The sequence below is a fragment of the Diceros bicornis genome, chromosome 34 (assembly GCF_020826845.1).
Source record: "Diceros bicornis minor isolate mBicDic1 chromosome 34, mDicBic1.mat.cur, whole genome shotgun sequence".
Classification (NCBI taxonomy): Eukaryota; Metazoa; Chordata; class Mammalia; order Perissodactyla; family Rhinocerotidae; genus Diceros; species Diceros bicornis.
In genome coordinates this window covers 19,860,102-19,884,975 of record NC_080773.1, presented here as the reverse complement: position 1 = coordinate 19,884,975, position 24,874 = coordinate 19,860,102, and the positions used below count along the sequence as shown (strand labels likewise).

The 24,874-nt window shown below is 54.5% G+C and overlaps 1 protein-coding gene across 1 annotated transcript; it reads left to right on the top strand.

Moving 5' to 3' along the window:
* The first annotated feature begins 692 nt into the window (after window positions 1-692).
* Window positions 693-24,077, top strand: EML2 (EMAP like 2). Its single transcript, XM_058529597.1, is given in 23 exon segments — window positions 693-793; window positions 796-918; window positions 3,461-3,679; window positions 3,772-3,895; window positions 4,079-4,183; window positions 6,071-6,099; window positions 6,297-6,426; window positions 9,457-9,606; window positions 10,139-10,208; window positions 10,308-10,418; window positions 11,750-11,845; window positions 12,647-12,781; window positions 13,632-13,731; window positions 16,146-16,300; window positions 16,459-16,584; window positions 18,237-18,368; window positions 20,233-20,300; window positions 20,405-20,493; window positions 20,727-20,824; window positions 21,337-21,424; window positions 22,074-22,169; window positions 23,059-23,189; window positions 23,815-24,077. Coding segments are annotated over 23 exon segments (2,547 nt in total). The 5' UTR covers window positions 693-747; the 3' UTR covers window positions 23,941-24,077.
* The last annotated feature ends 797 nt before the right edge of the window (window positions 24,078-24,874 follow it).

Below are 24,874 nucleotides of genomic sequence, written 5' to 3'. Positions count from 1 at the left end.
AAAAAACTGGAAGGAAAGGTTAGGGAGGGACCACAGACTTGGGAGGAGGAGTCTAAACTCCAGGGGGCGGAGCCAATCCTATAAAAAGGCTGAGTCAAGGGCTTTGGGCGAAGTATTATAGCCCTCAGATGCTTAGGGGGCGGCGCCAAAGGCTCTGCGGGCGGGAATAGAACTTTAGCTCCCGCTGGACTCTGGGGGTGGAGCTAAGAGCCCTGGGGGCGGGTCTAGACCGAATAAACAAGGGCTCTAGGAACTCGGCTAGAATAAGAGTTCCAGGGCGAAGCTAGTGGATATCACGGCGGGTTTGAGGCTCTAGGGGTCGGACTCCAGTCTTGGAAAGGGGCTTTTGGGAAATCCACTAAAAGACTAGGGAGAAGGTTTTGGGGATATGGGAGTGTCTCCCTCCACCACATCTTCCTCTCAGGGCCGGGGGCTACGCTTCAGGCTGAAAAGCAGGGAAGGCCCTGCCCCTTCCAATCCTTCTGCAAACGTATTGGCGGAGGGGCCTGCGCGACAGGCTCTCATTGGTCCTGAACAGGCGGGGAGGGGGTCTAGAGAGAATGCGCGCTGTTGTGGGCGGGACCAGACGGTAGCGAAGGGGATCTCGGCGCAACCAATCCCAGCCCTAGGATTGTGTTGGGGAGCCTGGCAGGGAGTGTCCCAACCCCCCTTTCTGGGCATCCTGGGGGATGACCCCGGTGCCAGGCCCCGCGCTGGCCGCCTGATGCCGGGCGGGCCGAGCCGGGGATGCTGGAACGAAGGGTGTTGCTATGGCAACGGGAGGCAGGGCCTGGGGGGGGGACCGGGCCCGGGCTGGGGCTGAGGGGCCCGGCGGTGGCTGTGGCCGGGCGATGGCGGAGCGCGGCCCGGCCTTCTGCGGCCTCTACGACACGTCCTCGCTGCTTCAGTACTGCAACGGTGAGACCCATCCTCAGTTCCTACCCTGGCCCCGCCCAGGGCTGGACCCATCTCCTGCCCCAACCTCCTACCAAGTCCCCATCCTCCGCCCCATGCTAAAGACCCCTTTCTCTCCCAGCAGGATCCTGACCCCAGAGCAAGTTCCCTGACCCCCAAAGCCCTGATCCCAGTCCCCCACCCACTTCCACCCTCCCCTTCTCCTGAGGTGGCTGGATGGAGAGAAGGGGGCAGAACCTTCGGCAACTTGGGGTCGAAGTGAGGGAGACCTGGAGGTCTGGAGCTCTGCCCTCCCTATCCCCTCTCAATCCTCTGGGACCCTCACCCTTCTCCCTGACAGAGGGACAGACAGATTAGGGGGAGGGTGGGATCTGGTGTTGGCTAGTTGGCTGGATGTGGGACCAGGTAGGATGACCAGAGGACTTTGCCTCCACTATATCCCCCAAATCCTTAGGGCCCACCTCTCCCACCCATTAGAATCACCCTTTCTCCCTAGACAAATGGGTTTGATACCAGAAGGGTCATTGTGGGTGTCAGGCCCAGATGAGGGGAGCTGGAGCCAGAGGGGAGGGGAGATGAGAGAAGTGAGAAGTGGGGGCTGGTCTCTGGGCAAAAGGGCTGGGGGGGGGAATGGTCAGGAGCAGGCAGAGGACTTGAGTCATGGGCAGGGTGGGTGTGGGGGATGGGGGGCAGGCCAAGGCCTCAGAATGCAGCTGACCTCTCTGGGTGGGGGCTGAAGGGCCAAGATGAAATCCCCTCCATTTCACTCGGGGGGCCCTGAGAAGGGACCACCTTCCAGTTTGGGGCTCACTCCCCTGGTCACACACTCCGGTGCCAGGGACCACTGGAATGGGCAGAGGACCAGAATGCTCATTTTGTCCTCCTCTGCCCCTTTAAGAGGCAGGATGACAGGGTGCCCAGGCCTGGGTGGAGTATCTGTTCTGCTGCTGAAAAGCTGTGTGTCCATGCACAAGTAACTCCACCTCTCTGGGCTTCAGTCCCCTTCCTCCTCCCTTCCTCCTAAAATGGGTATAATACTACAACTATGAGTTCGCGGGAGCATTAGGTACCATAATAATAGTTCATTATATTCTGTATTTACGGAGCACATGAGCCAGGAAACGTGCTTAGTGTTTTGCACGAACAGTGCCTGCCACACGTAAGCTCACTATAACAGATCTCATTTTCGGGGGTATTATTATTAATGGTAAGAGAGAGCTCGGCACGAGGTGATTGGGCCCCTCACCTATTGGCTATGTGACATTTGCGAGTCTCTGCTCACTCCCTAAACCTCCCTCCTTAGTTTCCTCCTTTGCAAAACGTGATGCCAACAGGACCCCGAGATTCCCTCTTCTCATGAGTACTGAGACCTGGCAGCGCTCTCCCTCCGACCTCGGGAGGCCCCCACCTTCCTCTGCAGGTCCGGGCGCCGGACCTGAGAAGCGCCGGGTGGGGGGCAGGGCGGGCGAGGCCCGGCAGGCGATTGGGCAGCGGGGGGAGGGAGGGGAGGGACGGACGGCTGCACTGCGGAGCCCAGCGGACGGGTGGGGCGGCCCACCGACGCGGGATGGCAGTTGTGACCTCTACGCCCAGTCTCTGTTAATGCCACCACCTTTACTTCCACTCGGCTGGGAGCCAGGGCGTCCTCGGTTGTGGCCAGCAATGAGTCTGGGTATGAGAGGTCTGGGAGGGAAGAGGGGGAGGGGGACCACCTCGGTCCTCCGCCCCTCCCACTTCTGGAAAATGGTCTATGGTTGGGGGGGGGCGGTGGAGAAGTTATTTGGCTGCACCTATGGGCTGGAGAGGAGAGGGAGAGCCGAATCTGGGGCGTGGGGTACAGAAGCTAAATAAAGGAAGGGAACAGAAGAGAGAAGCTCCAGTTGGGAAGAGTTTGGGTGTCAGCATCTCCCGCCCGCATCTCCCTTCCGTGGGTCTCCTAGGTCTGCGATACGCTGCCTGCAACCCCCAAGTCCGCCACCAGGGGCCGCAGAAACTCTGTCCTTGCACCTGGCTCTGGGGTCGAACCCCTTGGTGAGGGACCAGGCACGAGCTTTTGGCTTGGAAAGTCTTAGAAACAGAGCGGGAACGTTAGTACCAGCGATAAAATATTGATATGCGTCAGAGCATATTGGAGATCAATTCTAGAACGTTGATGTCACTGGGAATAAGTTGGTGTCATCCTTAAAAGGTTGATATCACTCATAGATATTTAGCATCTTAGTCACAGAGTCTTAACACCAGAGTCAAGAGGCTCCTGATTCGTAGAATCTTAGAAGGTAAGAGAGGAAGGGATTTCCCTAAGGTCACACCTCCAGGGCACTGCGGCGGACACAGAGTGTAGGGGCAAGTGCTGAGAGCAGTGGGGATTTCCTTCCCCCTCGGAGCCATCTTCCTTGGCCCATCTCCAAGCGTCCCAGCCCCCGGTTGTGGGAGAGGAAGGGGAGTGGCTGGCCCCGCTTAGACCCAGGAAGGCGAGAGTGGCACATGGGGCTTTGAAGTTCCTGGGTGACCCCCCCCCCCCAGCTAGCGCTCCCCGGCCTTCCAGATGATAATTTGTCGGGCACGAGCGGCATGGAGGTGGACGATCGCGTGTCGGCGCTGGAGCAGCGGCTGCAGCTGCAGGAAGACGAGCTGGCGGTCCTCAAGGCAGCACTGGCTGATGCGCTGAGACGCCTGCGGGCATGCGAAGAGCAGGGCGCTGCGCTGCGCGTGCGGGGCACCCCCAAGGGCCGGGCGCCTCCGCGCCTGGGCACCACAGCCTCAGGTATCTTCTCTTGACTGGAGGGGTGAGATGGGGAGGGGTCGGGGCCCGGATCTCACACTCATACCTTCTGTCCTCTAACCCCATCCTTCTAGTGTGTCAGCTCTTGAAAGGCCTTCCCACCAGGACGCCCCTCAATGGCTCAGGACCACCGCGGCGCGTGGGCGGCTATGCCACGTCCCCATCCTCCCCCAAGAAGGAGACGACGTCTGGGCGCAGGTAAGGCACGGAAGGAAGCCGGGATCCCCAAACCTCCTCCAAGAAGGAGGCTGTTTATGTGGAGAGGGATAGACTCGTGCCCGAACTTCAGCAGTGGAAGGTACGGGGACGTTCTCGCCAGCCTCCGGGACTCGCCTGCTGGCCTCGCAGGCTCCGCCCTAACCATGTGCTCTCCCTTCGCAGTGCCCGCCGCTACTTGTCACCAGAGCGCCTCGCCTCCGTGCGCCGAGAGGACCCCCGAAGCCGCACCACATCCTCTAGCAGCAATTGTAGCGCCAAAAAGGAAGGGTAAGTGTCCGAGCGGGGTCATGTCACAGAGGGTGGGGCCAGGACCCCAGATGGGCATGGAAAAAGATGGGGAAGTTAGGGTGATGCCCCAGGCCACGAGGTGATAACCCAGAGCCGGGTCATCTAGTTCAGAAGGCGCCGACAGTGCGGGTGGGAGGGACCAATCTGTACAGAGCGTGGTCGAAGCGGAAGGCCTGGAAAGGCGGAGCCAACATTGAGGGGCGTGGTCGAAGACTTAAGGGGCTGGACCAGAACATAGGAGGCGTGGATGGTCAGGGTCTCCTTGGTGAATCAGAGGCGAAGTCAGGGAGGAGCCAGGTTTGTGGGCGTGGCTACTAAGGTAAAGGGGAGTCCCCTCTGAGTCTCAGGGCTGGGGCCAGGGCGGAAGCCTCAGAGGAGTTTCAGCAGGGAATGGGGGACTCAGAGGGAGGGGCGTGATTGGAATTTGAGGGCGTGGCCAGAGTGTTGGCCTGGGCAGAATCAGAACCTGGGGTGGGGGTCCCTGGGGTTGCGACCAGCTGGAGGCGTGTCAGATGCAAGGAGCCGGGCGGAGCCGACCCCGGGGGAGTGGGCGTGGTTTGGAGGTTAGGCGTGGCCATATGTGGGCGTGGTCAACTCTCAGGAGGCGGAGCCAAGGGACTGGATCACGTGCAAGTGGTCGTGGTGAGAAGGCCTGGAGAGACCAGAGGAGGGGAGGGGGGCCCGGGGGGTGCGGTCAATTATCAAGAGACTGAGTCAACTCAGAGGATAGGTGGGCGTGATCAGAATGTTGGGCGTGGTCAACTGCCCGGAGGCGTGGCCATACTGAAGGTCTGGGCGGAGTAAAAACCTAAGGGTGGAGTCACGATGCAGTGGGCGTGGTCAGAGCTTGGGGGCCGGACTTAGGCGGGACTAGGGTCAAAAACCACGCATTTCAATCCCACTCAAATAATAGCAAATTCGTGCATAGCGCTATGCGCCAGGCACTACTCCAGGCATGATTTAAACAACTTAATCCTCGCAAACACCCTGGGAGGTAGGTACTCTTACCCGCATTTTTCAAACGAGGAAACCGAGGCAAAGGTTGGGCATCTTGTCCACACTGCTGGGAAGTGGCAGAGCTGGGGTTTGAACTCAGGCAGACACGCCCCCGAGTCCATGTTCTCAAACGACACTCTCCCCTACCCTCCAAGAAGAGTCTGGTATCAGGACCCCACAGCCCGGGACTTGGGACTCAGAGTGACCCGCCGGCTCCCGGGGTCAGCCGCGGAGGGCGGGGCAGGGCGCGGCGGCGCGGGCACCTCCCAGGGCCGGAAGCGGCGGAGCTGGTCCCGGCTCCACCCCCGGCCCCGAAGCTCCGCCAGCCGCCGCCATGAGTAGCTTTGGAGCTGGGTGAGACCCTCTCGCAGACCCCCCTCCTCCCCGCACTCCCGGAGCCTGGATCCCAGGTCCCCCCCTTCGCCAGGGACCCAGGCCCGCGAACCTCACCCCTTTCCGCCGGCGGAGGGAACGTGGAGACACGCCCCTTCCTTAAATCCTTCACCGCTTCCCTTGCTGCTTGGAGTTTGGGGCGCCGTGGGACTGGGGGTGGGGAGCGTTGGGAGAGCCGTGCCGATTAGGAGGGAGGAGTCCCTGATGACTCCCCTCTTCCAGGACTGCGTCCCTGCCACTTCGTGCTGTGTGATCTTTGGCGATCACTGCCTCTCTGGGCCTGTGTCTTAGGCTCTGCAAGATCAACCGAGCAAAGCACACGGCCTGCAGAGAGGCAGCGCTCCGCTCCTTACGCGGCCCCCGTTATTCATCAGAGACCTCCGGGGAGCGGTGGGGTGGGCGAGCGGTGCCTCCCCTTTTCTGACCTGCCTGCTAATTAGGGCCCTTTTTTTTTTTTTTTTTTTCCTTTCCGGACAGCAAAACCAAAGAAGTTATCTTCAGCATGGGTAAGTGGGGAGAGGGGGCGGGGCTTGCTGGGGTGAGAGGCCGGAGCTGGAGATCGGGAGACCTGGCTATAGAGCCTTTGCCTCTCCGCCTCAGTTTCCCCACCTAATTTTTTTTTAAAAAAAGTGAAGCCTGAGGGGGAGAGGAAATAGGGATGGGGGCTAGTGTCAGCGCCTGACCTCTGGGGGTGTCCTAGCAGAGGAGGGCTCCGTGAAAATGTTCCTGAGGGGCCGCCCGGTGCCCATGCTGATCCCGGACGAGCTGGCACCCACTTACAGCCTGGACACGCGCTCCGAGCTGCCTTCCAGCCGCCTCAAGCTGGACTGGGTGTATCCTTTTGCTTTAATCCCTTCCTCTCTGTCCTCCACCCCCATCCCCCAGTCAGGAGGGGACAGAAGTCCTTGCGGTGTGGGACTTCAGCAGGAGGGAGGGGTAGATCTTTGTACTGAAGATGAGGCTTTCCAGGTCTCTGTGGTCAAGACTCCTCCTGGATTCAGAAGGGCGCCGAGGAAGGCAGGTTAGCAGAAATGACCTTTTATGGTTCAGTAAAGCAGCAGATGTTTGGGGAGCTCCTTCCATGTCAGATTCTCTTCTGCATGCGAGCTGGGTTCAGGGAGATAGATGATGACACAGAAGCCACTGATTAAATAAACAAGATAATTGCAGTTAGTAATAAATGCTGGGAATACAGTAACATAAGCTCCTATGAGAGGAGTAACTGGGTTTCTCTGAGGAGGGGGCATTTGAGATGAGAATTGAACAATGAAGAGCCAGCATGGAAAGAACTAGAAAAAGAATGTTCTGGACAGAGGGCATGGCATGTGCAAAGGCTCTGTGGCCAGAGTGAGCTTGGTGTATTTGAGAAACAGGAGAAGTTGGTAATGGTTAAGAACCATGTCTTTGGAGCCTGGCAGAAGTGGGTTGAAACCCCAGCCCAGCCTCTGTGACCCAGGAAAAGTCACCTTGCCTCTCTGTGCCTCAGTTGCCTCCTCTGAAAAATGAGTGTCATGCTCTCAGATTCGTAGGGCTATGAGACAACGTGTAAAGAGGCTGAGCTCATAATCTGTGCTCCATAAACAGCGAATGGTAAAATGATAACTAATCATTATTGAGCACTTATATACCAGGCACTGGCATATAACTAAGTTCTTTCATGTATAAATATGTTGAATAATATGATCCTTCTCTTTGGTAGAATTGAGAATGTGTTTGTACAACCAGTGGCCTCTGAGAGCTCTCTGAATCCTACAGGTTGGGAATTATTACCCCCACTTTCCAGATGAGGAAACTGAGGCCAAGCGGGGGGAACAGAGCCCCATCCGAGAGAGTCAGAGCAGATCTGAGGCAAGAACTCTGACTCTGGGCCCCAAGCTGTTTCCAAAAAGCCCACTGGGTCTTGGGGTCGGCCTGCTAGGGACCCAGTCACTATCCTTTTCTCTTGGCCTTGGTTCCGCTCTGGAGGAGGCAGGGATGTTGGAGCCCAGAGCCTCTTCAAGGCAGCTGGAAATATTCACGAGAATCAAGTATTATCAAGCTGTCATGCCAGGCTGGATCAGATGAGGGGAGCTAAGACTGCGAAAGTCAGTGTGGGCCTCAGATTCCCCATCTCTAAGATGACCACGGGGCGGCACAGTTTCTATGGGGTCAGGATACACATATTGACATGCATTCAAATATTTTCTGAACATCTGGGGCCAAAGGCTGGGCACCCAGTCGTCACCATGACAGCGTCTGCCCTCCTCAGGCTCACAGTCCAGTGTGGGCACAGGCTCCTTGACAGTGACAACCCACAGTAGGCAAGGCTGGGATGGGGGCACCCCGAGGGGGCAACTGACCCAGCCTGGGGGTCAGAGAGGGCTTCCTAGAGGAGGAGCTATAGGAGTGAACAGAACAGCCCATTCTTGGCTACCGTGGAACTCACAGTCTCACTGGGAACTACGGACAATTAACAAATTAACCAGATCTTTACTAAGTGGAGATGTCCAGTGGAGGAAGTGAGCCTGAGGGCTGCTCTGAGGAGGTGACAGCTGAGAAGGGTGGCAGGTAGAGTGTACCAGGCAAAGGAAGGTTAGCACAAGGCCTGGGATGGCAGTAATGACCTTGGCATTTTGAGGAGCTCTAAGATCAGAGAGCACGGGTGGGCAGGAGCCCTGCTGAGGCCAGGAGGGGCCAACCAGGCCAGTGGGAGGAGGTTGGGTTTTCTCTCAGGGCACTGCGGAGCCATCGAAAGTTCTAAACAGGGGAAAGTCAGCCATTCCTTCAACAGATATTGAATTCATATGTCTGCTGTCTACCAGGCCCTGATCTGGGCACAGGGGATAGAACAGTAAATAAAACATACAAAGATCCCTGCCCTCCTGGAGCAGACACCCTAGTTGGGGAGACAGGTAAGTTAAACATCACGTGGGATGCTGATGTGTGCACTGCAGAAATATGGTGGGGAATGGGGCAGTGAGGGTGCATAAGCTTGCAGTTTTAAACAGCATGGGCAGAGAAGGCCTCTCTGAGGAGCCGAGCAGAGACCTGAAGGAGATGAGGAGCCATGGAGAGATGAAGGGGAGGAATACTCAGGTGGAGGGAACAGCAAGTGCAAAGGTCCTGAGGTGAGAACAGGGAGGAGGCGAGTGTGGCTGGAGCTGAGCAAGGAACCAGGGCCCAGATCAGCCTGTGCTTTCGTAAGTACTTTGACTTTTGCTCTAAGTGCGATGGGCCCCACGGGAAGGTTCTGAGCTGATTTCGTGTTAACGGGTTTTAACACGATCCTTCTGGGGAGAGGGGGCAGACAGGAGGTTATATTCATTCCCTGTGGCTGATGCAACAAATTACTGCAAACTTGGCGGCTTAAAACTACAGAAAATCACAGTTCTAGAGGCCAGAAATCTCTAAATCGAGATGTTGGCAGGGCCACGCTCCCTCCAGAGGCTCTTGGGGAGAATTTGTGATATGTCTGTCTCCTAGCTTTTGGTGGCGGCTGCCAACCCTTCAGGTTCTTTGGCTTGTAGCTGCATTAGTCCAATCTCTGACTGTCTTCACGTGGCCTTCTCCACCCCTGTGTCCGTGCCATTTCCCCTCTGTCTCCTATGAGGACACTTGTCACTGGATTTAGGGCCCACCCAGATAGTCCAGGATGATCTCAGCTTGAGCTCCTTAATGACATCTGCAGACTGCTTTTCCAAGCAAGGTCACATTCACAGGTTCTGGGGGTTAATATTTTGGTGGACATATTTTTGGGGATACCATCATTCAATCCCCCCACAGTGGTAGGAGTGGAAGGAGGAAAGCCTAGCCCTGATGACCTTGTGGAGTCCGGCATGTGCCATGCAAAACAGTCTCCTTAACCGGCCCCCGGGCATCTGCAGCTATGGCTACCGAGGCCGAGACTGCCGGGCCAACCTTTACCTGCTGCCCACGGGGGAGATAGTGTACTTCGTGGCCTCTGTGGCCGTGCTGTACAGTGTGGAGGAGCAGAGGCAGCGGCACTACCTGGGACACAATGATGACATCAAATGGTGAGGCTGGGAGGGGGATGTCAGAGAGCTCCTGCCCAGGACACTATTAGGGGTGGTGGGGCGGGGCCAGGCCTTCACCCAGCCTCCACGCTGAATTCAGGGGAAAAAATGTGGATTGATTATCAATATGTCAAATGTCGGTGAATTCACTCAAATGGCTGGATTTTTCACTTCTTTTGCAAACTCTGAGCTGGCGCCCCAGATAATCCAATCCTACAGTGTGTTGGAGCCCGGTGGTGACGACCCCTTAAATGAGTGCGCTCTCCTGGCCACCATTTGTGATACAGGCCTGAGCCCTGTGACATTTGAGTTTGAGACCCCAGGCCTGAGTCTTGCTGGAGTCTTCTGAGCTGGGGTACCCAGAAGGTATCCCCTTATTGCTGCTGAAGGACTAAATAAATGTTTATTGACTAAAGAACTCACTTAGCCAACCTGTGGAATGAATAAGCAGGCATCGTGAATGCGGCCTGCTGAGAGAGGGAGTGAGCCCCTCCCTCCCTGAGCCCTGCCCATCTGGCCTCTCTCTCCTCAGCCTGGCTGTCCACCCCGATATGGTCACCATTGCCACTGGACAGGTGGCGGGCACCACCAAGGAGGGGAAGGTAACAGAGTGGAGGGGACAGGACCTGGAGACTGGGATGGGGCGGTGGGGGATCAGGCAGCCAGTACCCCCAGGTAACAGGTTTCTGCCTTTCCTGCAGCCGCTGCCACCCCATGTGCGCATCTGGGACTCGGTTTCCCTCTCCACCTTGCACGTGCTGGGCCTGGGGGTGTTTGACAGAGCCGTGTGCTGTGTGGGCTTTTCCAAATCTGTAAGTCCTATGCCAGCCCCACCCCCCCCCCCCCCCCCCCCGGCCGCCCCGGCCCTTTGAGATGGAGGCCACGCCTTCCTTGTGACGTCACGGGTGTGGGCCACGCCCCCTTCCAGGCCCTCCGAGCTGTGCGCCCATCTTTGTGGCCTCACAGGCCTGCTCTGTTAGCCCTGATGACGGGGACCATATGTTCACTGACCCCAGACAAACTCCTCAGTGATCCCTTGTCGATCGGTTCATGCTGTCACATTATTTTTCGCACCACCTTTCATTCCGGAAGGGTCCTTATCCCTTAGGCATTTTAAGCCGCGCTGTTCCACTGTTCCTTGTATGGTCCTAGACGGGTGTTGGCAGGTCTGGGGGAGAGAAGTACAGAAATCCAGAGTAAGCCTTTAGGAATTTGTAGAGCAGTCTGACATTCCCACAACATCCAAGTGTGTGATTGTGGTGTGCTTGTCAAAAAAAAACCATATTTTAACACTTTTATCATATTTCACCAAAATATTGGTCTGCAATGGATCAGGGAATAAAAACAACCGGTCTGTCCACAGATAGTTTGAGAAGCAGAGCCTCACTGGTTTTCTAGGCCTAAGGAGACATCTGAGAGCTTTGGGGAACAAAAGCTATTTTGTTGCCAATGTGTGGGAGGAAATAAAAACCCTGCAAAATCAAAAGTAACCTGTGGGGACGGCCTGGGGGTGCAGCTAAGTGCTTGCGCTTCGGTTCCGTGGCCCAGGGTTCACAGGTTCAGATCCAGGGTGCGCACTGAGGCACCACTTGTCAAGCCATGCTGTGGCGGCGTCCCATATAAAGTAGAGGAAGATGGGCATGGATGTTACCCAGGGCCAATCTTCCTCAGCAAAAAGAGGAGGATTGGCATCGGATGTTAGCTCAGGGCTTATCTTCCTCACAAAAAATAATAATAAAAAAAAATAACCTGTGCTTAACTAAAGGTATGAAAAAAAATTATGCCAACTTTATTCATTGTTTAATTTCATATACATAAAAGTCATTCCATACGAAAATGAAGATTAGACGCTCTCGGCAAGAATTCCTGACTGAGTGATGGTTGCAGAGAAATTGTCGCTGAGGGTAAATGAGATGAATTTCTTAGGGACGAGTCGTTTCAAAAGGAAAATTATAAAAACTCAGTAAAATGTGCATGTGGCCCCTGGATGGGGAATGTATTTTAATGTGTTTCGTAAGATGTGGGCCAGGGCCTTTGAAAGTCTGAAAACAGGGTGGAGTGGCGAATGCCCCAGCGGGCAAGGTTTTAGGGGGATGGATCTTGACCCATCTGCCCCTCTTCCCCTCCTCTCTCCTCCTCCTAGAATGGAGGCAACCTGCTCTGTGCAGTGGACGAATCCAACGATCACATGCTCTCCGTGTGGGACTGGGCCAAGGAGGCCAAGGTGGTGGATGGCAAGGTGGGGTGACCGTTCTCTTCCCCTCTCCTTGGGGTGCCCCTGTGGGACTGGCCGGATCTCAGTGGTTAGGAGTCTGGAATCACATAGATCCATGTTCATGTCCTGGCTTTGCTATTTTCTGGCTGTGTCACTTTGGGCAAGTGGCTTGCCCTCTCTGAGCCTCGGTTGCCTCATCTGTAAATTGGGGGATAAAAGTAGCATCTTCCTTGTAGGGCCTTGGCTTTGATGTTGGGAAATGGGGTGGGTGGACCGGGCTCTACAGAAGGGTTGGTACGAGGCGGCTGCTGACTCTACAGCAATGTCTAAGACAGACCTTGACTTGCGTCTCTGGGTGGTAGCCTCTTTTACAGATGAGGAACCTGAGGCATGGTAGAGGGGAGATCTCCTTGCCCAAGGTCACATGCCTATTCTGGGCTAGGGGCAGGACACCTAGGTTCTGGAACGGGGCCCACAGTTTGGGGAAGGAGAAGTGGTTGAGAGGCTGAGCTCTGGCGTCAGATCTAGGTGGGTTGATTCTGGACATGTCTTACCTGGCTGTGTGGACTTAGGCAAGTGACTTTCCTTCTCTGAGCCTCACTTCTTCATCTGTAATAGGGAGGCACTAATGAGCCTTCCCTCACAGGGTGCTGTGGCATTAAATGAGTTAATAGATACCAAGAGCCAAATAGCAAAGATACAGGCAGGTAGAGTCTGCAGTGCACAACCCACACAGCTGTACAGCGCAATCCTCCATGGGGTGGGTGTGGTGGCCTGCCCTGGCGGCTTTGAGGTCCTCATTCAGAATCTCCCCACTCCCCAAAGTGCTCCAATGAGGCCGTGCTGGTGGCCACCTTTCACCCCACAGACCCCACCGTGCTCATCACCTGCGGGAAATCCCACATCTACTTCTGGAGCCTGGAGGGGGGCAGCCTGAGCAAGCGGCAGGGCCTCTTCGAGGTGAGTGCCAGGGGTGCGGGGACGGGCTGGCCTTGAAAGAGGCAGGCAGGGACACCCAGGCAGACACTTATATGCCCCAGAGGGTGTCAGAGGCTAGAGATTCCAGGAATGCTGAGATGTCGCCTATGGGGGCTCAGTTTCCTTGTTCATTCCAAGGGGATGATCTTCCTTAAGTCTTTGAAGTTGTGAGGATCAATGGGATGAAGAGCTAGCAGCTCCTAGCAGATAGTCGATGCTCAGTACTTGGGTGCTGAGGTTGTTGATCTTATGGATAAACACAGAGAGGTCAGAGGCTGACTGTCCAAGAGAGACGCACCGAGATAGAGAAACTGAGCAGGAAGCAGAGGGCCTGGGAGGGAAGATGCAGGGGCACCTTGGACAGGGCTCCCCTGCCTTTGGTGAGAGTTGGGGCTTCCACCCCAAAAAGGAAAGCCCAGAGAAGACCAGGCACAGATGGAGATGAAATGGAAATACTGAGAAGAGGGTGGGGTGGGGCAGGGAGGGGGACCTAGAGAGAGATAGAAGACGGGGAGGGAAGGAGGGAGAGGGGTGGGCGCAGACAGGGGAACCCAAAGGGAAAACAGCAGGGGAAACTGGGGACAGAGAGGGAGGGAGAGTCAGGGAAGAGAGAGAGGAGGCAGGAAGTGGGCCAGGGCTGGGGAAGGGAGATAGTGTGGTCAGAAACGCTAGGCGACGCCAACACTCATGGAGGCGGGTTGGAGATGGGGATGCTCCACATGGGTCTCACCCGATAGCATGGAGGGGACCACAGTCCTGGATGATGGGGGAGCTCTGGGAGGCCACTCTCTTCAGTGACCCTCTGACACCTTCTCCTTCTCCCCCACCTTAGAAACACGAGAAACCGAAGTACGTGCTGTGTGTGACCTTTTTGGAGGGTGGCGATGTGGTCACCGGGGACTCTGGGGGGAACCTCTATGTCTGGGGCAAAGGTCAGTGTCACCTCACCTGTTTGGTCCCCAATCCAGTCCCTCCTAACCCCCTTTGGCTGTGCCTCCCTTCCTCTGATTTTGCTGGTGTGGAATGTATGATAAAATAGGCTCAAAATAGGTTCACTTGTCCAATTCTAACATCCCCTTCAGGGCTCAGCTCAAATATCCCACCTCCATGAAATCTTCACTTATTCCCCACCCTTGTCCTCTGCAAACCCCATGTTAGGGGTCAAGTTTGAACTGTAAATGAATGGGTTAACCCAGTTGTGGGTGGGTGGGTGGATGGATGGATAGGATGGATGGATGGATGGATGGATGGATGGATGGATGGATGGATGGATGGATGGATGAAGAGATGGTTTGTCCCAGAGCAAGGAATGAATGAATAAGTGAATGAATGAATGAAGGGGTTGTCCTCGTCAGTGAATGGAAGAATGAGTAGATGAATGTGCTATCCTCCTTTAATGGTGGATGATTAGGCGAATGAACAACTAAATGAATGAATGGTGGTCCCCATAATAGATGACTGTGTTAACAAATGAAAAGGTCTTTTCCCAGGCAGTGGATCTATAAAGCGATGAATGAATGAGTGCATGAATGAAGGAGTGAATGGTTATCTCAAACAATGGATTAATATTTATGAAGAATGCATTGTTCCAGGAAGTTGATTGATTACTGAATGACTAAATGAGTTGATTGTCTTAGCCAATGGATGGATGAGTAAATGAATAAATGGTTGTCCCAACCAATGGATTCAAGGGTTGTCCCAGCCAAGGCTAATGGGGTGAATAAAGCTTGCCCCAGCCTTTGGGTGAACTGTGAATAAAGGAATGAATGGGTTGTCCTGGCCAATGGATGGCTTGAACAAATGAATGAGTTTTTTGGCCTGGGTACTTTTGCTTTCGCGTACATCATGCTCCCCATTCAAGGCTGCACTGAACATTATTCCCATTTCACAGATGAAAAACAATAGGCTCAGAGAAAGGAAATGACCCAGCAAGTGGCCGAGCTGGGCAGAGTCAGGGCAATTGGTCTCTAAGGCCCCAGCCTTTTTCAGGCCACCTTCCCTACCGCACAGGGGTATGTAGGAGACAGGCCTTAATAATTGGCAATGTGTCTTTCCCAGAAGATTGTAAGCCCCCTGAGGGCAGAGACTGGCTCTGATTTGTTTCCACAGCCCCAGTCCCATCACTGGGTCCAGCCCAAGGGGCTCTGGGGTGTTGGATGGGTGGGTGGGTGGAAAGATAGGTGGACAAGATGATGTATGTACACGTGGCATTGCATCTGAGTCTTCAAGGATGGGAACTGAAGAGGGTTGTTGCTTCTCCTCTGCGTCCCTGCCCCAGCCTCCTCCCTGGTCTCACGGCCTTCACTCTTGCCCCCTCCAATTCAGGTTGTTCTCAGAATCAAATGTAATTCTGACCCTGTCCTTCCCCTGCCAAATCCTTCTGTTACTTCTGGTTTCTCCAGGACAAGGTCCAGGTTCCTCACTGAGGCCTCCAAGACCCTGGAGGGTCTGGCCCTGCCTTCTCTTGCCCCTTGCATGTTACACTTAGTCACACCAGATTTCTTTTTGTTCCCTAAATAGTCCATGCTCTCTCCTACTCTCTGCCCTTTGCACATGTTGTTCCTTCTGCCTGGAACACTTTTCCACACTCTGTTGTCCTAGCCAAATCTTACTTAACCTTCAGATCCTTGCCCAGCCATCCCCTCCTCCAGGAAGCCCTCCCTGACCCACCAGGGCTTCTATAGGATCCCACAGTGTCCTGGGTTTCCCCATCCCAGCCCCAACCACCTTGGGTTGTCGTGGACTGGTAGTGGGTCTGTCTCTGAAATTGGCTGTGAGCCCCATGAGGGAATGATCTGATTGGTCACCACTGTGTCCCCAGTATCACCCAGCATGAGACTGGGCCCAGAGTAAATGCTAAATAATAAATAATTGTTGATTGAATGGGTTAATGGATGCATGAATGGATAGGTAGATTGACAGATGAGTGGATAGATGGGTGGATGAGTAGATGAATGGGAAAATATATGGAAAATGGGTGGATGTTTGGATAGAAAGATGGATTGACTGGGTAGCTGGATGAAAGAGAGGGTGAATGAATGGATGAGAAGTGGTTTGATGGATGAATGGAAGGAAGAGTGGATAGATGGAGGTATCAGTAGATAAGTGAGTGGATGGATGGGTGGGTGGGTAGATGAGTAGATGTTAGTTCAGATGGTTTAATGGATGGCTGGTAGGGTGCTTGAATAGATGGGTGGTGGGTGGTTGGATGGGTGGCTGGAAGGGTAGATAGAAGGATGGAAAGGTGGGTGAATGGCTGGATGTAGGCCTGAGAGTTCGAGGTGCTTTCGGGGGTCAGTACAGGGCAGCGTCCCCATGCTGACCCCCGCCCCCGGCCACCCCGCAGGTGGGAACCGCATCACACAGGCGGTGCTGGGTGCCCACGATGGTGGCGTGTTTGGGCTCTGCGTCCTGCGGGACGGGACGCTGGTGTCCGGAGGGGGCCGTGATCGGCGGGTGGTCCTCTGGGGTTCCGACTACAGCAAGCTGCAGGAGGTGGAGGTGAGGAGGGGGAGAGGCTCATATGAAGGTGAGGAGACCCCCCACCCCATTAGGGCTCCTAATGCTAGACCCTTCTCACCCTGGCATGTTACCCCCATCCCCACCCCCATCTGTGTCCTACACTCATCTGCCCGCTCTTTCCCCTCTGGCCCACCCAGGTCCCTGAGGACTTCGGCCCTGTCCGCACTGTGGCAGAGGGCCGGGAAGACATGCTGTACGTGGGGACCACCCGCAACTCCATCCTGCAGGGCTCTATCCACACTGGCTTCTCGCTGCTCGTCCAGGTGAGCATCTCTTCTGCACCTGCTCTGCTGCCTCCCCAACCATCTCTCTTCTCTTCCCATCCATCCCTCCTTTCTTCCCACTCCCATTTCTCCTCACCTCCCTGCCCCATCCTTTTTCCTCTGGCCTGGCAAACACCCCTTACCCTCCCCTTACCTGCTGCCGCTCCATCGCCCCACCCCTGACCTAGGATCCCTCCCAGAACTGCCCATGACCCAGCAAGGGGTTAACTGCTAGCACAGCAGAGAGTCCCCAGGACCCTGCCCCAGCTCTGCTGCCCCCTGCCCTTCTGATCAGGGTGGTGTCCATTTCTGTTGGGACGTGCCCCGGCAGGTTGTCACACAGGCTGCATTCACCTTGGGCCACGCACCAACCAGGTCTCCAGGTCTGAGGATTTGGGAAGGCCCTCTGGAGTCTGCCTGTTTTTCTTCTTCCAGCTCAAATACCCACTCTTCCCTCCCGTGTGCCAAAACCCTACCCCTACCCACTTAAAAAACCCACCTACCAATAGGCAGTATAGTATGGTGGGTAGGAATATGAATTCTGGAGCATGATTGCCTGGGATCAATTCACAGCCCTGTCGTTCATCATTAGCTGTGTGAGATCAGGCAAGTGAGTAACCTCTCTGTGCCTCTATGAAGTGGGAGAATAACAGAACCAACCCCATGGGCTTTTACGAGGATTCCCTGAATCAGTTCACATACAGCATGGAGAAGGGTGCCTGGCACAGAGTGAGCACTCAAAAACTTTTGGCCCAAATTACTCCTTGCTTACTGGTCCCCTTCCTTCACCACCTCCATGAATTTTCCCTCAGACAGGCTAGCTGAAATCTGGGCCGCCACCTTTAAATCCCCCTCTGGCTCTAGATTCTGTGGAAGAAGAGGAAGAAAAACAAGGGCAGGAGGGATTTTCCAGGTGTCCCAAGAAGGGACCTAAGAGACCCCAATCAGATTATCAATACTCTATATTATTAAGTATATTATTAATACATTAACATATTATTAGAATTACATTATTAACATTAATCACTATGCTAATATACATCATAATTATATTGATTATTGATGTTAGTTATTTATTGATGAATAACATATTAATAATATGTTATTGATAATAGTTAGCCACTTCCATTTTGTAGGCACTGTCTCAACTAGCCTTCTATACTTTCCATCCCTGATTTGAGTGAGCACAGCAAAGCCATGAGACACGAACACTGATCAGCCCCATTTTACAGAGGAGTAAACCAAGGCTCCAATGAGCATCCCCTGCCCAGGTGACTGTTAACAGTCACTACAAGAGAGCTGAGGTCAGACCCGCCAGACTGAGTACCCGCCACGGAGTCCCACAGCCTTCTGGGAACCATCTGACCCCCCAAGGTCAAGCTCCTACCCACCGTGCTCTCTTGTCTTCCCCTGTGCAAGCTGGAGGGCAGAGACCGGGAGAGGGGCAGCATTTGCCTCGAGCCACACAGTGCGGCAGGGGTCTGGCCCATGGCGGCCTCCTTCAGACACATTGGGGAGAGGGTCTTCCCCGGGTCACCTGTGGGGCAGGGTGTGTGGCTGGGGCTAGTCCAGGACTGCTTTGTGGCATCAGGCTTTGGGGGGAAAGGGCCTGGGTTGGTGGTCTTCATGCTGTCATCTCCCCTTTCCGCCAGGGCCACGTAGAAGAGCTATGGGGCCTGGCCACGCACCCCAGCCAGGCTCAGTTTGTGACGTGTGGGCAGGACAAGCTGGTGCACCTGTGGAGTGTGGAGTCCCACCAGCCCCTGTGGAGCAGGAGCATTGAGGTAAGGGGACGGGGGACTCGACACCATGTTCTAACAGAACAGAGCAGAACACGCCGGGGCTCTGAGCATCAACACCACAAAACCGACCGGCCTGCAGCCTCTGCCACAGTCAGGAGGGTGGGGAGTTAGGAACCGCTGAGTTTGAGAAAATGCTGTCTTCATAGCTGCACTCCAGGAAACAGGAAGCTGTGGCCGCCTGAACTGTTGGCTCGAGCTACACTGTCCAATACATGTGGCTATTCAAACTGAAATTAACTTTCAAATGTAAATAGAATTAAAAATTCAGTTCTTCGGTTGCACTAGCCACATTTCAAGGGCTCAGTTGCCACATGTGGCTGGCTCGTGGCTACCATGTTGGAAAGTGCAGATATAGAACATCTCCATCATCGCAGAAGGTTCCATTGGACTGTCTTGCTCTAAAGTGACCCAGTACTGGCTACATTTGCACTGGCAAGACCGGATACTTTCAATGTGCACAAGGCTAGTGACTCCTCCCAGGCACTGGCAGAGCAAATCCCATTGCTTTCAGGACCCAACTGGTCGGTAGACTTGGCAGAGGCATGGCTTCCACCTTCTGCCTCCCGTGGCCCACAGAAGCGCAGCTGATTGTCGGACCCAAATCACAGGGGAACACTAGCTGCAAGGGATTCTGGGCAGTGTAGTTTTTAAGCTCCCCACCTGTGCAGCATGGGAAGGTCTGCCAGAAGGTCAGTCCACCATATCCCCCTCACCATCCTTTCAGGCTTTGCTCCAGGAATCCCTCCAGGGTTCCCTCTGCTCCTGGAACACTGGTGGCCTTTGGACTTCTGTGAATCGGGATGGTGTGCCCTGGAAATTGTTAGGACACAGCAGTTCTCCGGCTTGCCAGGGTGTCAGAATCACCTGGGAGTTGTTGGAAACAGAATCCTGAGCCCCGTGCACAGAGTTTGATTCAGGAGGTCTGAGTTTGGGACCAGAAACCTGCAGTTTATAACGAGCTCCCTCTGGTTAATCTGATTCAGGTGGTCTGTGGACTGTGCCCGGAGAAACCGGTTTAGCACTTTACCAGCATTGTCTTCACTTCTTCCCGCAACCTCCACAAGGCGGTAGGGATGATGGATCCCCACTTAGAAACAGGCTCAGAAAAGCAAAATCACTTGCCCATCATCACAGTGTAATTATTATCATAGCTGACCTTTTTTGAATGCTTACTGTGGTCCATCTCACCAGCTTACCATTCTAACGACTTTACACCTTGCTTAGAACAATCCTGGAAAGTGTTGATCTCCATTTGCCAGATGAGGCAACCGAAGTGGACAGAGGAAGTTATTTGATGTCATATAACTAGGAAGTGAAAGAGCCACAGTTGGAACCCACGCCTGATGCCGTGATGCTCTATTGCCTGTGAACCAACCAGATGCCCCCAAAATTTAAAATATGATAATACCCAGTGCTGGGTATTCGATAAAGATGGGGGGCAACAGGCATTCAGACATGCCTGGTGATAAGTTGATATACTTTTATGGAAAGCAAATTGGCATTGTATATCAAAAGTCTTAAAAATATGGATACTCTTGGTTCTAGTAGTCTCGCTTCTAGAAAATTACCTAAGGAAATCATCTTGGATGAATCAAGTGGTGGGAATTTGGAACAGGAGTAGAAAAGGATCCAGAGTTAACAGTGGCAGGAGGAATGTTTGCCCTTTGAGTGGCACGTTTAAGGAAAGGGGCATGGTTTCTAGGGTGTCTGGGGCAGTGGGTTCCTGGAGGGCAGCAGCGGGAGGTAAGAGCCCTCATCCAGGCTGAGAGTTGGCTCTGAGGCAGGGGAATGGCCAGATGGATGGGGGACCCCAGCTCTCAGCCCTGCCTCTTCTCTCCCTCCTCAGGACCCCGCCTGCTCTGCTGGCTTCCACCCCAGTGGCTCTGTCCTGGCTGTGGGCACGGTGACTGGCAGGTAAAGCTGAGGAAGGCATTTGAGGAGGGCTTCTCTGCTTCCCAGGGACTGTCCCTTGACTATACCTTCTTCCTCCCCCCCCGGCCAACGCCTTCTCCTTAAAGATGGCTGCTGCTGGACACGGAGACCCGTGACCTGGTGGCTATCCACACAGATGGCAATGAACAGATCTCAGTGGTCAGCTTCTCTCCAGGTAAGGCGCTGAGCCTGGGACCCTGGAGAGGCGGGGCCTGGGAACTGAGGCTCAGAGTTACTGGCAGAGGGAAGGGGCGGAACCTGTGAGGCAAGGCCTGGGGGCGGCTCTAGGTCTGTAACAGGGATGGAGTTTGGGATTGCTGAAGAGTCTGGGATAGTGGGGGACTGAATCTGAGAAAGGAGGGGGCGGAGCCTGGGTGCCTCCTCATAGCCCCCCTCCCCCTCCCCCAGACGGGGCATACCTGGCCGTGGGCTCCCACGACAACTTGGTGTACGTGTACACGGTGGACCAGGGCGGCCGCAAGGTCAGCCGCCTGGGCAAGTGCTCGGTGAGTGGGCAGTGGCCCCAGCCCGCGCCGCCACCCCGTCTAGGAGGTGCAGAATTAACCAATTTTCTACCTCAAGGGAGCACAGCTTCAGCACTCAACTGAGTCTGCCCAGATCATGTCCAGGAGTCTTAGCCCCGCCCACACATCCCCCACCCGTGTTCTATACCTCCTTGTGTAGCCCCGCTCCCTACATCCTAAGCCCACCCCTCTGTGTAGCCCTGCCCCCCACACTCTGTGTAGCCCAGTCCCTGGCATTCAAAGCCACGCCCCTCTGTGTCTAGCTCCGCCCACATGTTCTAAACTCTCCCTGTGTTCTGAGCCCTTTTTGTCTAGCCCCGCCCGTCAAGTCTGGCCCCGCCCCCGGTAGTCTGGCCCCGCCCCCACACTCCAAAGGCTTGTGTATCCTTCCCGTAGCCACATTGTGTTCTCATCGTGCCTCTGTATTTTGCCTTCCACCCTTTCTAGTCTAGTCCTGCCCCTCCAGCTCTAACTCCACCCCTTCCCTCCCCTAGGGTCATTCCAGCTTTATTACTCACCTGGATTGGGCCCAGGACAGCAGCTGCTTTGTCACCAACTCCGGGGACTACGAGATTCTGTACTGTGAGTTCTCTGAGACCCGAAGGTCTGTTCCTCCTTCAGCCTCCCTATTTGCGTGTGCGATTTGCAGAGAATTCCCTGAGTTCTGGGAGGGGAGGCAGGGGCTTCAAGTCTCTCTCCTCTGGTTCTGTTCAGGGGCTGTTCTGATTGGCTGGTCTCCTGACTTCTGGTTTGGTCCCTGGTGGACCCACTTTTAATTAATTCCTCCCGGGTTGACCCCGTGGCTTAGCGGTTAAGTGCTCGAGCTCCGCTGCTGGCGGCCTGGGGTTCGGATCCCGGGCGCGCACCGACGCACTGCTCCTCCCGCCATGCTGAGGCCGAGTCCCACATACAGCAACTAGAAAGATGTGCAACTATGACATACAACTATCTACTGGGGCTTTGGGGGAAAAAAATAAATTTAAAAAAAAATTAATTAATTCCTCCCCTTCCTGGTTGGATGGGTGAGCTCAGTTGTTTAAGCAGATGCTCCTGCTCAAGCCTTGGGGTGTCCCCACCCGGGATCTCGCCCCCTCAGCCAGTCTGGAGAGGTGAATAAGCTCTGGGACCTTAGCATCCCGTCTCGGATCTCAGTGCCTGTTGTCTGTGCAATGGATGGGTTAAATCAGTAGTTCTTTCCACTCTGAACTCCTCTTCCTTTTTTCTGCCGCAGGGGACACAGCGACCTGTAAGCAGATCACTAGTGCAGAGGCTGTGAGGAACATGGAGTGGGCCACGGCTACTTGTGTCCTGGGGTTTGGGGTGTTCGGTAAGTTCTGGAATGGGGGAAGTCCCACTGAAGACAGGAGTTCCAAGAAACATCCCTGACTGTTGGTTTTCACAGTCTCTTATTGGTTACCTCCAGGACAGGAAACTCACTCCTTTTCATGTGTGGACAGTGTGTAACAGGAAAGGGTAGGATGTGATGACTAAGGTCCCTTGGAGCTGTAATGAAATGAGACCCCCCCGGAGTGCCTCTGTCCCCAGCCCTGAGCTCGGTAGTGCTGGGACACAGTAGTGACCACGACAGCCCTGGCCCTGCCATCATGGGCCTCCCAGTCCAGTGGAAGAGACAGATCTGTCCCTGGATAACCCAGAGTAGACCCAGGTAGGACAAGGAAGCCCAGAGGGGGCATGTGGCCCCAGCCTGGGAGGAAGTCAGGGAGGGCTTCCTGGAGGAAGGGACATCCAAGCTGGACCTGGGGGATAAGGAGGTACAATCTAGGGTGGTGAAGAAGGAGAGCAGTCTACGCAAAGGGAAAAGTAGCACGTACAAAAGCCCAGAGGTGACATAGAGCTTGGCATTTGGAGAAATTCTGGAAGGCAGGATGGCTCAGTCATTGCAAAGTTCAAGGGGAGCACTGGTGAGGATGATGCTGGAGCAGTTGCGGGGACCACTCCAATCAGATCTTGGAGATCATGATGAGAAGCCTGGGCTTCCTCTTGAGGCCACTGGGGAACCACGGAAGGGTTTCGAGCAGTGGAGGGACAGTCAGATACACATTTCCGAAATATCATCCCAGCTCTCGTCCCTGGCTAGAGACAGGCTAGGTGAGAGGAAGGCAGGGAGGCTGGGGCTGGGACCTGCTCACCTCGGGGGAGTCCTTGGCCCCAGCTGACATCTTACCCCCCCTCGCGACTCCCCATCTTGCCCACAGGGATCTGGTCCGAGGGAGCGGATGGTACTGACATCAATGCTGTGGCCCGCTCGCATGATGGGAAGTTGCTGGTTTCAGCTGATGACTTTGGCAAAGTCCACCTGTTTAGTTACCCCTGCTGTCAGCCTCGAGTGAGTCCCTCTGGGGGGCTGGCAGGGTGGAGGTAACAAGCAGCACCGGGGGCAAGATTGAGGTAGCCCTCTCCAGGCCTCAGTTTCCCCTTCTGTACAGGAGGGCAGTGGCTTGATCCCAAGGACCTTTCTTAACCTGAAAGTCAATAAATTTCAGAATCCATATTGCTAAAGCTCTGAGCGTCTGCAATTCTGAGGTCTTTGGTTCTTTGATCTCTATTTTTTTTTTTTTTTTTTGTGAGGAAGATCAGCCCTAAGCTAACATCCGGGCTAATCCTCCTCCTTTTGCTGAGGAAGACCAGCTCTGAGCTAACATCTGTTGCCAATCCTCCTCCTTTTTGTCCCCCAAAGCCCCAGTAGATAGTTGTATGTCATAGTTGCACATCCTTCTAGTTGCTGTATGTGGGACGTGGCCTCAGCATGGCTGGAGAAGTGGTGCGTCGGTGCGCGCCAGGGATCTGAACCCAGGCCGCCAGCAGTGGAGCGCACGCACTTAACCTCTAAGCCACAGGGCCGGCCCGTCTTTGATCTCTGTTAACTCAAGAAATATTTATTGAGCACCTACTGTGTGGCTGGGTGGTGCACAAGACAGATGACCTTTCACTTTCTTCTTTCTCTATTGCAGGCCCTCAGCCACAAATACGGCGGACACAGCAGCCACGTGACAAATGTGGCCTTCTTGTGGGATGACAGCTTGGTCCTGACCACGGGGGGCAAGGACACTAGCGTGCTGCAGTGGCGGGTGGTCTGAAGTGGAGGGGGGTGGGTCCCAGGGACATGGGGCCAATGTCGAGTCAGGTGGCAGGGCTGCAATTCTATTTTCGGGAGATGTCTATTGCCGAGTAGAGTAATATATACCCAGAGTATGTCTATAGCAGAGGGGGTTATGGGGTGGGAGGGTGCACTGACAGAAGTCTCTATTTATCAGGGTGGGAAGAGGGGTCACATTGCTTTGGGGGAGCCATTAGGGTGTTTGATTTGGGGTGTTTTTTAAGTTTATTCTTTTGTATCATCCAGAAATAAAGACACGTGCACTGAGATGACGTGTCAAGGTCTGTGTATGTGGTATGTCCATAGTCTGAGTGTGTTTCTAAACGATGATGTATGAGAAGGATGTGTATGTGTGTGTGTGTGTGTGTGTGTATTACAGTGTTTGCGATGAGGGATCATTATTACTTAGGTCTTTGCTTGTCTTTAAGCTTGACAGAAACCAAGCTTGCTCTAACTTAGGCCAAAAGAGGACTTGGTTGGCCCACATTGCCAAACAAGGAAGGGCAGGCGTCTCCTCAAGGATTTGAGGGCAGCCAGGATACCCCATACCTTCTCTGACCTTCTGTGAGTCAGCATTTTTCTTAGGGACCAGAATTCGTACTCCACACCACAGAAACATGGCACCCAGCAGCTTCCAAGTTCATACCAACCAGCCTTGGGCCTCAAGGCCAAAAATCCCAGAAAAGGGATGTGATTGGCCTATCTGCAGATCAATCAACTTGGCCTGCTAGTTGGTCTGCTGTGATTGGCTCCACTTGGGTGAAGACCAGCCCGGACCAATGATGGTGGCTAGCGAGATGGGATTGTGTAAAAAGATGGAAGCCTCCACCTGAGCCACAAAGTTGAAGTAAGGCAAGGGAAAATTTCAGAGAAGTGGGCTGGTGACACAATAGATGTCTGGGAGAAGAGGTCTG